The sequence below is a fragment of the Ictidomys tridecemlineatus genome, chromosome X (assembly GCF_052094955.1).
Source record: "Ictidomys tridecemlineatus isolate mIctTri1 chromosome X, mIctTri1.hap1, whole genome shotgun sequence".
Lineage (NCBI taxonomy): Eukaryota > Metazoa > Chordata > Mammalia > Rodentia > Sciuridae > Ictidomys > Ictidomys tridecemlineatus.
The window spans coordinates 85,390,926-85,403,679 of record NC_135493.1 but is presented as its reverse complement, the minus strand read 5'-3'; the positions used below and the strand labels follow the sequence as shown (position 1 = coordinate 85,403,679).

Below are 12,754 nucleotides of genomic sequence, written 5' to 3'. Positions count from 1 at the left end.
TTGCCTAGGAAAAACCTAAACAAATCCTCTAGCTTTACTTTCTCTGAATTGACTTAAAAATCACTAATTTTGAAGGTTACACAGCTGGGTGATACATCAGTAGACCCATGATGGGCAGTCTTGTGCCTTTATCCAGTGGACTTTTCTATCTATTGCTCCCCTGCATTGAGACCAAGTTGAAACTTCTATTCCTGCCCACCACATGGTGGAGAGTGGACATTCCTTCCTGGTTCCTTCACATTCTCCAATTGATGGTTTCATCTGTCTCCTTCCACACACTCTCCAAGAGACTATTTCAGCCCCTGAAGCTGAAGATCAATGAGACTGCAAAGGCCAAGGCGCCCAATCATCTATTGCAGAATATCACCCTAGGACTGGGGTGAACAGTGTCTATCAATATAAAAACTGATAAAATTCTCCACTAGAATACCACCTCCATGTGGACAGGGATGTTGATTGGCCTGGTTCCCTGATGTCTCTTCAGCAACTAGGACAGTGCACTGCACTCAGTACCCATTCATTAGGTGTTTGTTGAATGAATGCTTTCTTTGATGCAACAATTCTGCTTCTAATAATCTATCCTAGAAAAATACTCACACATGCACAAAGCTGTGTATACAAGAATGAGAGGAGCCACTGATAAGGAAACACTTGCAAATGTTTATTGTTTGTGACAGATGCAGGATAAATGAAGGATGGGAGTTTGCAGCATGAAGCATGTGTTGAACAGGAAACAGACTGAGGGGGAACTTGTCCAGACAGACAACTTAGTAGTGGGGCAAAGCAGAGAAGAGATGCCCATAGTGATATCCCTGTATGTGTGTGTGTGTAAATGCAGAGAAAAATCTGTAATTAAACATCTATGTCTTTGGTAGGCCCACCTGGAGCAGAGGAAAGGTAGTGCTGTTCAATGCAGAGAATATCTAATAATATTTGTTTTTGAAAATAGGCACATGGATACACACAGGCAGATATATACATTAGGTATATGTCTTGCCCAATAAATTCTAATATCTAACAGATTGCTGGGCATATAGCAAGAAAAATTCTAACAGAATACATAACATATAGTAAAAATAAATGATGCTTAAATTTTTAATGTTATGAATTCTTCCTTTAGCTTGCTTATACACCTGAAGGTCAGAAGTTCAGAGCCATGCCCATGACTATAAAAAAGGTCACCACGTTTTGCTTCTCATCATGGGAAGGTCACATCCCTGAAGCTGAGGGGAAAAGACAGAAGAAAAAGAAGTGAGAGTGAGTTACCACTGCTAACTCTTCCTCCTGACCTGCAGAACGCACACACTTCTGTGTTGCCCAAGGTCAGGACCTCTACTCCTCCAAGTGAGCCCTCTGCTTAGGCCACAGGGACTTTCTCACCTGTCCTGTTCTATGAATTCTTAGGCTATAAGAAGGTATAGCCTGCATGTTGGGAGCTGACCTGGGATTTGGGAGCCTATGGCATCCTGGATAGGAAAGGACCTCAGATACACAAGAGTAGGGAGTAGAAAAGTGTGGGAAATCTTAGCCTCAATGATGCACTCCAAGGGATTATGGGAAGTGAATGAGTTTGGAGAACAAGTGACCAGATAAGAACAAAACAGCATATTTGCAGGGGCATGGAAGATGTGTCAAAGGGTCATTTACAGAGTCAGTCTTCTTCCTCAGGGTCGCTGATCTCTTCATATGCCACGAGATACTTCCTTTCCCGCAACCTGTGGCTCCAGATATTCACATTCTTCTTTCTGGGTCCTAAGATAGGGAAGAGATGGTTATTGAAGGTTGGGTGCCATACGGAATGGTAAGCCTGTTTTGTCAGAAAAGGAGATGCCCCCTCCCTCCCAAGTGCCCCATCCCTCTACATGCAAGGATGGGACATTTAGATCTGCACAAATACACACTAATTCCCAGTTCAAGTTTTAGCTTTTTATCACTCCCATCTATAGGTTTAGATTCCCAAATTCTTCTCTCACTAGAACATTCACTCTTGTTTCATTCAGTGTATATCTGTGAATGGAATATGTGTGTTAGACATTGAGTTGATTAAGATATGTTCCTAGGTTATCAAGTGGGATAGAATTACCTGAGCAACTGTCATGTTGTGAGGTTTTCTAGATTTAATGTAAGGCTTCTAAACAATTATGAACTATGGTTCTTAAATTCCATTTTATGGACTAATAATATGGAGTTCAGAAAATTTAGAAGATGAAAAGTCATCTGGCTTTTAGATGCATTATGAATCAAATCTGTGATTCTGAAGTCAAGTTCTAATATCTCAGCTGGCACTGGGTGAGCTCCTAAGCACAGCTTGGACCCAAGCCTGTCAAGGGTCCAAGACACACACCCAGATCATGCCCCTGAACAGATCCAGGGAAGTCAGAGGGGTTGTTTCCGAATTGTTTCTTCTCACCTGATACCTTCTCACTTTGCTTCCCAGAAGTACTTGCTTTTCCTAACGGGTATAGTTGTCTCTGAGCCTGTTCTGAGCCAACTGCTTTTGGCACTCCCTTTGGATCATTTTCTTCCATTGCTGGCTTCTTGGGCATCTTTTAAAATATGAAGGTCATATATAAATATTATCAATGTCATTTCTCTAGTGCTTTAGAGATTATAAAGTGTCTTCATAAGCATTACCTTAATTAATGTTCTTATCACCTCTGGAAGATCATTACATTATCCATACCTAAATTATGAGGAATCTGGGAGGTTAGAAGGTAAAAGAATGGCCTAAGTAAACGGTGTTTCCAGGACTAGGATGCTTATCTTTATGCTCTGTCCAGACTGACATTTTCATAAACACAAAAAGTCTCCATGTGATTGGTAGTGTGGTATGCAGAATATCTGGGGAAGAAAAGTATTTTATAAATCCACAATATCTAAAAGGAAGGGTTTTAGTAAAAATGTAGGGGACCACATATAAGCTTATAGACAGATATTGGAGAGTAAATGTAAAAATAAATAGAGAGGCAGACTGCTGTGGCACACACCTGTAACCCCAGCAGCTCAAGAGGCTGAGGAAGGAGGATCACAAGTTCAAAGCCAGCCTCAGTGACTTAGTGAGGCCCTAAGCAACTTAGCAAGACCCTGTCTCAAGATAAAATATAAAATGGGCTAGGGATGTGGCTCAGTGTCTAAGGGTTCAATCCCCAGTACCAAAAAAGAAAAATAAAAAAAGAATAGAGGGGGATATGGGAGTAGCTCAATGGTAGAAGGCTTGCCTACTTTGGATAAGGGCCTGGGTTCCATCCCCAGCACTGCAAAAAACAAAACAAAACAAAAAAAAAACAAATAACAACAACAACAACAGCAATAACAAAAACAACAAAACACAAAATCCTCATTATTATTTGGAGATTATAACAGAAACAATGGCATAGATGTTTTCCTAAGTATTAAATAAATTAACCCATGTGAGTTGTTTAAAATAGTACCTGGCATGACTACAAAACAAAATAAGTATTAGCCACCCACAGTTGTTCATAAGTCTTATTAAACTATGAATGCTACATCAGGCATTATGATAAAGTGATGAGAAAGTCCAGGGATGTAGCTCAGTGGAGGAGAACATGCTTAGCATGTGGAAGGCCCTGGATTTAATCCCCAACACCAAGAAAAAAAAAATAGAGAGAGAGAGAGAGAGAGAGAGAGAGAGATAGAGATAGATAGATAGATATGGGGAGGGGATGCAGCTTAGTGATAAAGCATGTGCTTAATATTAATATGTTCAAGGTCTTGGGTTCAAACCCTGGCATGAAGGGAAAAAAGTAAGAAAAGAAAAAGATTTGAGGAAAGGCTAAGATATTTTTAATACTTTCCCACTCTTACCAATATTGACATCCACAGAAAGACAAAGGTGCTCTTGTCTTTTATATTTGAGAGATACTCACCTCCTTGCGTTTTCTCTGTCGTATGCCAGAAGCACTTTTAGGCAATTCATCTAAAAGAGGGTGATAAATCAGAATTTTTCCTTTTTTGTAAATATTTCCAAATTCCAGACTCAGGTGGTATTAGGAAATGCTAGAGCATAGGGTTGAATTCACCCACTGGGGAGGATTTGTTTAAGAATGGCTTCTGAATTATCTTTAATAGTGGCTTGGGAATTTATTTTGAAGCATTAATGCAGATGATTCCTTATGATGGATTTAAAAATGTGGATTAAATTTATCATTGTCGGGGCTGGGGATGTGGCTCAAGCGGTAGCATGCTCGCCTGGCATGCGTGCGGCCCGGGTTCGATCCTCAGCACCACATAGAAACAAAGATGTGTCTGCCGAAAACTAAAAAATAAATATTAAAATTCTCTCTCTCTCTCTTTAAAAAAAAATTATCATTGTCTCCTTCCCTTCCATTCCATATCTCTTGTTTTTTCCCCACAGAATTAAATTGATTGGTTGAGAATTTGAACTGTATGTACTTAAAGATGTGCGACAATTAAAAATGGAAAAATTATGCAGTATGCTGGTTATATCTCAATTATTCCATTATATGTGTGAGGAAGAGGGCTGGGGTTGTGGCTCAGTGGTAGAGCGCTCACCTTGCACGTATGAGACCCTGGGTTTGATCCTCAGCAACCATAAAAATAGATAAGTGAAATAAAGGTGTTGTGTCCAACTACAACTACAAAATGAATATTTTAAAAATGTGTGAGGAAGAGCTAGGCAAGGAAGAGCTAGCAAGAGCTAGGTTACTCACACCTGTAATTTGGGAAGCTGAGGCAGAGGATCACAAGTTCAAGGTCTGCCTCAGCAACTTAACAAGGCCCTAGGCAACTTAGTGAGACCCTGTCTCAAAACAAAAAATCTCTGGGTTAAATCTCCAGTAAACTCCCCACCCCCAAATGTGTGAAGAAGTGTGGACTCAGTGTAGTGGCTCTGAAATCTTCCCAGTGTAAAGATATTCCTTTAAGTGAAAAATTTTGTATTCAAGCCCTGAATTTTCCAACCTGTTCAGTGATTGTGGGAACTTGCAGAACCTGGCTTGTTTAGTTGGGGATGCCCAGGTCTGTGGAGAACGTTTGGACATTTAACCAATTTATTTATTTTTGGTACTGGGCTTGAACTCAGGGTCACTCAACTACTGAGCCACATCCCCATCCCTATTTTGTATTTTATTTAGAGACAGGGCCTCACTGAGTTGCTTAGGGCCTCACTTTTGCTGAGGCTGGCTGTGAACTCACGATCCTCCTGCCTCAGCCACCCAAGCCACTGGGATTATAGGTGTGGGCCACCACGCCCAACTGTTTGGACATTTTAACCCTGTGTTATAACTGCACTGTCAGAGCAAAAGAACAATTAAGTACATCTTCTCTTCTTTTTTTTTCAATTTTTTTTTAGTTATAGGTGGATACAATATCTTTATTTTATTTTTATGTGGTGCTGAGGATTGAACCCAGTGCCTCACGAATGCAAGGCAAAAGCTTTCCCTCTGAGCCACAATCCCAGCCCCAACATCTTCTCTTCATGATGATGACTGTACACATTACTCAAATGCATTAAGATTTCTGCTCTAGAATCCATCTGTTTTTTTTTCACCTTGTGCTATCTCTGCTTACTGACAAGTGGGAAAGTTGGAGTTGTGTGAAGGGGAGGGTTGGTGGGATAGCTCTCTCAACTCTCCCACTGGGCATTATGGCATGAATTTGAAGTCCCAGTTACTCAGGAAGCTGATATAGGAGAATCATTTGAGCTCAGGCATTTTAAGCAAGCCTGGACAACACAGCAAGACACTGTCTCTGAAAATATAAGCAAACAAACAAAACACTGTCTTTTAAATAGAATGCACAAAGTCAGGTTTGTGAGTGAGAACACTACTATTTGGGTTTGTTTTTGTTTTGTACCAAGGATTGAACCCAGGGACACTTTTTATCACTGAGCCATATTCTCAGAACTTTTTATTTTTTATTTTGAGACAGGGTCTTGCTAAGCTGCTGAGCTGACTTTGAACTTGCAATCCTCTTGCCTCAGCCTCCTGAGTCCTTGGAATTACAGATGTGTGCCGTTGCACCTGGCCACTATTTTTGTTTTTAAAATATTATTTTTTAGTTGTAGATGGACAAAATATCTTTATTTTATTTATTTTTATGTGGCATGGAGGATTGAACCCAGGGCCTTACATATGCTAGGCAAGCACTCTACCACTTAACCACAACAACAGCCCACTATTTGTTTTTAATATAAAATATAGGGAAAGCTGGGTGCAGTGCCTCATACCTGTAATCCCAGTGGCTTTGGAGGCTGAGGTAGGAGAATCCCAAGTTCAAAGCTGGCTTCTGCAAGTTAGTGAGTCCCTAAGCAACCTAGCAAGACCTGTCTCAAATCAAAAAATAGGGGTAGGGTTGTGGCTCAACAGTAGCGCGCTTGCCTAGAACATGCAAGGCACTGGGTTTGATCCTCAGCACCACATAAAAATCAATAAAGTAAAGGTATTGTGTACAACTACAACTAAAAAACTAAAAAAAATAAAAATAAAAAGGGCTGGAGATATGGCTCAATGCCTAAGTGCTCCTAGGTTCAATCACTGGTACTAAATAAATATTAAATAAAATAAAATAAAAATAAAATAGAGGGTGATAACTATCTGCATTACACAATATATTCATCACTGTGTCTCTTCTGCATTGTTATGAAATTGACTCATGTTCTTAGGGGATTTATCCTTTAAAAAAATTTTCTTAATTATCTTTTGATTCATAACAGTTTTTATCAAGCACAGCATATCCTTTAAACACTTCTAATTTACAAAAAAAAAGATGGGAAATAACATTGGATTCAGTGGGATCGCAACACTATCTCACAACTAGTTCTGATCTCTCCGATTTATTCAAATTATATATATATAAAGCTGGGCATGGTGGTACATGCCTGTAATCCCAGCAGCTTGGGAAGCTGAGGCAGGAGGATCACCAGTTCAAAGCCAGCCTCAGCAAGGGAGAGGTGCTAAGCAACTCAGTGAGATCCTGTCTCTAAATAAAATACAAAAAGGGCTAGGGATGTGGCTCAGTGGTTGAGTGCCCCTAAGTTCAATCCCTGGTAACCCCCCCAAAAATTATAACAAAAGAAAACAAACCACTAATACAAGTCATGGCTGAAGCTGTCTGTGGAGTCCCTTCCAGTCCTTGTCATCCTTCATTCTCCATTTTTAGCCCTTCTCCTGAATTTGATGGATTTTACTCCTACTTAGTTTTTGTCCTTTTTAAAATTTTTTTCTTGTAGTTGTAGATGGACAGCATGCCTTTTTTATTTGTTTCATTTTTATGTGGTGCTAAGGATGGAACCCAGTGCCTCACACCTGCTAGGTAAGTGCTCTGCCACTGAACTACAGCCCCAGCCCTTTCTTTTTGTTCTCATTTTGCATGTTTTAGAATTTTGTATGAATGGCTTCCTATGCTTAACTTTCTGCAGCAACCCTTTTCACTCAGCTTTGACCTGTGTAAGGGGGCAAGAAAGTACCTGTGAAGCTTTTCCAGGAAACTGGACTGAAAAGCAATTGGGTAGAGTCTCTTTGCATCCCCTTCCTGTCCACTTACCCTGACTCCCACGGTTGCGACATTCATCAGAATCATCGCTCTGGGATTCTATGATCTGTCTGTTAGAACTCATGAAAGCAGGAAGGGTGGCTCTGAGACCTAGAAAGAAGCAAATTGTTTGTTCCTTAAGAGACAATCTGAGAGAAGGAATGAAGGGGGAGTGGATTGCTGGGATGCCAAAGGCCGGCAGGAGAGAAATGTACAGGATTCAGGTTTGAGTTCCAAGGTGGTCAGCCCCTGCCCTCAGACATGCACAGGATATAATAGAACAGGACACTCAAATACTGCCTTGACATTTCTCCCTGAACAAAACGAAAATGGGGAGCACTCACTACAGCCTAAGAAGCCATAACATGGAATGGGACCAAGGGATGCTCACGTATTCCCAGGCTTGTCTGCACTCAGCTTTGTCCTGTTACCTAGACTAGTCATGGTGGTGTAGTTTCTTTTCAAATACACATAGGTAATTTTCTCCGAATGGCTCAGCTTTGCCCACTCTTTCTTAGAGAAGTATTTGGAAATATCCCTGAAGGCCTAGAAAAGAAGGAAAAGTAAATTCTGGAAGCCACTCAGGGCTGTTTCCTCGGCTGCAGGGTCTCTGCAGTGGATCTGGGAACTGGAGATAATCCCTCTTGGGTGTTGTATTGATTGAGAGAACAGGGGCAATACTGCCTAGCTTCTCCCCTGGCATGCAGTAGGTGCTGAATACTGATGACTAACTCTCCTCCCACCTTTCAGAATGGGCTGAGAGTCACAGGCTTGTCCAGGGAAGCTGGGGGAAGACATAATGTGGGTGGGAATCTCCCAAGGCTCTAGATCACTTCCTGAGTCCTTGCTCCTTGTCCCCAGTGCCATCTCCTGAAAAATCTAGTCACCCTGGGGAAGAAATCTTGTCCCCTGGGCTACTCATCTGCCCCCTCCAGATTACCTCACCTTGTATTTCTTCTCTGATTTCTGAGTATCTTCCCTGAGGCTCTTTGAAAAGGAGCTGTCTTTGTTCATGGCACTGGGAACAGTCTGATCTTGAAGGGACAGCCTGATTCTCTCCAGCCACAAGACCAAAGGTCCTGTGGAGGGAGAAAGTATGGAGGGACGGCCACACTCAGCCAGTCACCTGGGATTAGGTTCTACTTTTCTCCATACTGGTCTTAACTGTCCCTGAGTAAGGACATTGGGGGAAATTTGGGTGAGAACAAGGGAGTGGGAGAAGTAGTGGTTTAGGAATGACAGGTTTCTGTGGGCATGAGCAAAGCAGCCTTGTGTCTCTGAGAGCAGGTTGGCTGCTGTTGATAGTAGTTCCCCTGGAGCTTTCTTAAACTGAAGGCAAAATAGAAAGATGTTGGAGAAGTCAGGCACAGAAAGACAAACGATGCACATTCTCAACTCTTGGGGAAGCCAAAAAAAGTTGATTTTATAGAAGAGCAGAATAGTACCACTAGCAACCAGAAAGGGGAGGAGACGGGTAGAGGGAGGTCAGAATAGGTACCAAATACAGTTAAAAAAAAGAGGAATAAATTCGGTTTTGATGGAGACTATAACTTACAACAGTTGATCATATATTTTATAAAGAATTAGAAGAGCCAAGGGTAGTGGCACACACCTTTAATCCCAGCAACTCAGGAAGATTGCAAATTGAAGTTCAGCCTCAGCAACTTACCCAGACCCTGACTCAAAATAAAAAACAGGGTTGAGGATGTGGCTCAGTGGCTAAGCAACCCTGGGTTCAATCAGGTATCAAAAAAACGAACAAAACTGGGCTGGGAGTTGTGGCTCAGTGGTGGATGGCTCACCTAGCACGTGCAAGGCCCTGGGTTCAATACCACATAAAAATAAGTAAATAGGGCTGGGGATGTGGCTCAAGCAGTAGTGCGCTTGCCTGGCATGCGCGGGGCACTGGGTTCAATCCTCAGCACCACATAAAAATAAAATAAAGATGTTGTGTTCACCGAAAACTAAAAAATATTAAAAAATTCTCTTTGTCTCTCTCTCAAAAAAAATAAGTAAATAAAGGTATTGTGTCCAACTACAAAAAAATTATTAAACAAACAAAACACCCAGAAGATAGGAGTCTGAAGGTTCTCAATGTTTAATGAAAGGCAAATGTTAATTAGCCTGATTTGATCAGTACACTTTATATAGAGGTATTGAATTTTCATACTGTATCCCATAAACATATATAATTATCATATGCCAATTAAAAATTAAAAAAAGAAAAAAATCCTCGAGGAAGCAGTGACTTTTGTTTACAGTTGGGTGTTTTTTTTTTGAGGTTAAAATTTCTCTATAGCCTTTCTCACACACAAAAAAATTAGACTAAGTTTTTGTAAGACAAAACAAAAGTTGAACTATTTTCCTTTTATAGTTTTTTAGCCTTTTATTTTATTCAAAATTTTTAAAATTTCAATTGACAAAAATTCTGTTTGTGAGGTAGTGTGATATTTCAACTCAGATACAATGTGTGCTTATCAGATCTGAGTAATTTGCATATGCATAGTGAGTGTAATTTTTAAAAAATATGCATTTTTTAGTTGTAGTTGGACACAATACCTTTATTTTATTTACTTATTTTCATGTGGTACTGAGGATAGAACCCAGGGCCTCTCACGGGCTAGGGAAGCACTCTACCACTGAGCTACAACCCCAGGCCATGAGTTTGTATTTTTAATATATGGTGTATTGTTAGGTAAAGCAGAGGAGGGGAGTCTCACAGGTCATTTGATCTCTCTGATTGATGGGGTTGGGATGTCAGGGAAAGGATGTGTGGTTTGGCTCTTTTTATTTTATTTTATTTTTTGGTGGGTACTGGGGTTGAACTCAGCGGCACTTAGCTACTGAGCCACATCCCCAGCCCTCCAGCCTTTTTTCATATTTTGTTAGAGACAGGATCTCACTGAGTTGCTTAAGCACATCGCTTTTGCTGAGGCTGGCTTTGAACGAGAGATCTTCCTGCCTCAGCTTCCCGAGCTGCTGGGATTACAGGCGTGTGTGCCACTGCGCCCAGCTGTGATTCTGCTCTTTAAGAAAAACAGGGGTCGCTAATTTGAGTGAATTTAGGAGCTAGTACTGCGTTAATCTGGAAAATATTCGAATGAAGGGAGTTAGAATCTCTGAGATGATAGGACTAGCCACCACTCAAACCAAGGGAGTGTGGGGTGTTTCAAGATGCACCAATCTGGTCTTTTGAGGTGGCACACCTGTAATCCTAGTGATTTGGGAGGTTGGGGCAGGACGATTGCTTCTTCGCCTAAGGCAATTTAGCGAGAGACTCTCAAAATTAAAAAGACAAAAAAAAAAAGGGGGGGGGGACTGCGACTGTAGCTCAGTTATAAAGTGCCCCTGGGGTTTCCATCCCCAGTACGCCCCCGCCCCCCCTCCCCAAAAAGGAAAAAAACTTTAAAAAAAATGCATCAGTCTGGGACCCCACAAACAGAAAGCATTAGAGATATTTTAAGGATTGGACATTTAGAGGTCTTTGGGGTCAAGATGACTCCCACTCGCTCCCAGAAAAGATAATAAAGTAGTCCCTAAGGCAGAGATAATATTTGTCATTATCTCTGAGACAATCTAGGGGCATCTGGCTGATTTGGGGGTTTCTTAGGCTTACTTTAGTTTTGCTTCCCTCATGAATAGTAATTAAGGAATCTCATAGAATGACATAGTTTTAGTTTTATCATTGTTCGACGGGGATTGCCCTGAAAGGTTTTAGTCAATTCTCAGTCTTAACTTATCTTGACGATCTTGGAAGGCACAGCAAAGGCACAAATACTTGCGTGACTTACAGAGGTTCCCAGCTTTTCTATCTGTCCACTTTTAACTTGTCCGAGATGCCCCTCACAGAGAACCTACCTCAGAGACGAAGCGACGGTGAAGGGGCGCTTCACACAGAGACGAAGTGTGGTGATTCAACCGCCCAAAGACAATCAACCAATCAGAACAGTCAGGCTGTGAACTTGAACTAGCCAATCAGAGGTCAGCAAAGTGGGTGGGCCAAGTGAGGCAGAAATGGGGTCTGTTAATCCAGGCTCCAGGGGCAGGAGGTTTTCTTCCCCCAAAGTGGGTGGAGAGTCTGTCTTTTGTTCTGAAAAAGCAACTTTGCTCTCCTCTGTTTGGCTACTGTAGGGTCTGTTGATTTAAGTGTCTGTTCACATGCTCAGATCTTCCCTTTACATTTATTCTCTATTTTCCTACCCAGCACTGTGCACTTATTAGGTTTTTAACCAAATGCGTGTGTGTGTGTGTGTGTGTTTTACCATCTCAAATCAGAGAGAGAGAGAGAGGGAGAGAGAGAGAGAGAGTTACCATCTCAAATCATTCTCATCAGTCTTCAACTTTTCAGGTAAAGCGATCTTTCCTAGGATCTCTGTAATAACTTAAGACTAGGTATTTACATTTATAGCAATAGTATTAAAAATAGTACCCATGCTGTGGATGGTGGTGCACACCTGTAATCCCAGCCACTCGGGAGGCTGAGGCCGGAGGATCACAAGTTAGAAGCCAGCCTCAGCAATTTAGCGAGACCCTCAGCAACTTTAGTGAGACCCTGTCTCAAAATAAAAATAAATCAAAAGGTCTGAGGATGTGGCTCAGTGGTTAAGCACACCTGGGTTCAATCCCCAGTACCAAAACAAAACAAAACAGTAAAAAAGTAAAACAACCTCAGTATCCATGTTTTTAAGTTTTACTGTGTTTTTCAGAGGGCTTACAAGTCACTTCTTTTAAGAAGTTTCACCTACCACTTCTCCCATCAGTGACTCCAACACTGCCCTCTGGAATTTACATTCAAAGCCTTGATGTCTCTGAACGGTCACTTTCAGAATGACAAAGAACCCTCTTATGGCCCAGGGAGGAGTAGAAACCCTGGATCCATCACAAATTTACAAATCTCTTTACTTGCAAATTCTCAGTGATTTTCTTTGCTTTTCTTTCTTTCATGCTAGAGATGGAACCCAGGTCCTTGGGCACTCCAGTCAAACATTCTATCACTGAGCTACATCCCTAGCTCTCATGTAATTTTCACAAACTTCTTTTGAGTTCAAGTACTGTCACCGTTGCCATTGTGAGGATATTGGGACTGAGGCTTAGAGAATTAAACAATCTGCTTAAGGTCACACAGTCAGCAGGTGACAGCAGGCAGGGGGAAATGAATTTGCCCCCAAGTTGAATTGAATCCAAAAATCTGCTTTTACTTTTTTTTTTTTCCCCTCAGTACTGACGATTAAATCCAAGAGCA

At 41.3% G+C, this 12,754-nt stretch overlaps 1 protein-coding gene across 2 annotated transcripts; it reads right to left on the bottom strand.

Moving 5' to 3' along the window:
- Positions 1-640: 640 nt before the first annotated feature.
- LOC101954862 (protein SSX1) lies at positions 641-11,447 on the bottom strand. Of its 2 annotated transcripts, XM_040280125.2 has the most exons (7): positions 8,458-11,447; positions 7,944-8,058; positions 7,525-7,623; positions 3,888-3,937; positions 2,411-2,546; positions 1,648-1,752; positions 641-1,223 (listed from the first exon to the last, which is right to left on the bottom strand). In XM_040280125.2, exons 1-6 carry the CDS (start codon positions 8,524-8,526, stop codon positions 1,652-1,654), a joined length of 570 nt encoding a protein of 189 aa, XP_040136059.1. In that variant the 5' UTR covers positions 8,527-11,447; the 3' UTR covers positions 641-1,223; positions 1,648-1,651. The 2 variants fall into 2 exon arrangements, with proteins under 2 accessions (XP_040136059.1, XP_040136018.1); XM_040280084.2 differs by having other exon boundaries at positions 641-1,752; positions 8,458-11,444.
- Positions 11,448-12,754: the final 1,307 nt, after the last annotated feature.

Bases quoted from the DNA above. Each gene is read 5' to 3' on its own strand.
- LOC101954862 (XM_040280125.2), bottom strand. From the start codon at position 8,526: ATGAACAAAGACAGCTCCTTTTCAAAGAGCCTCAGGGAAGATACTCAG. The intron at 3,938-7,524 runs GTAAGTGGACAG...ACCCTCTTTTAG, and splicing joins TCGCAACCGTGGGAGTCAGG to ATGAATTGCCTAAAAGTGCT. The intron at 1,753-2,410 runs GTGAGAAGAAAC...TCCCTATCTTAG, and splicing joins GCAAAGTGAGAAGGTATCAG to GACCCAGAAAGAAGAATGTG.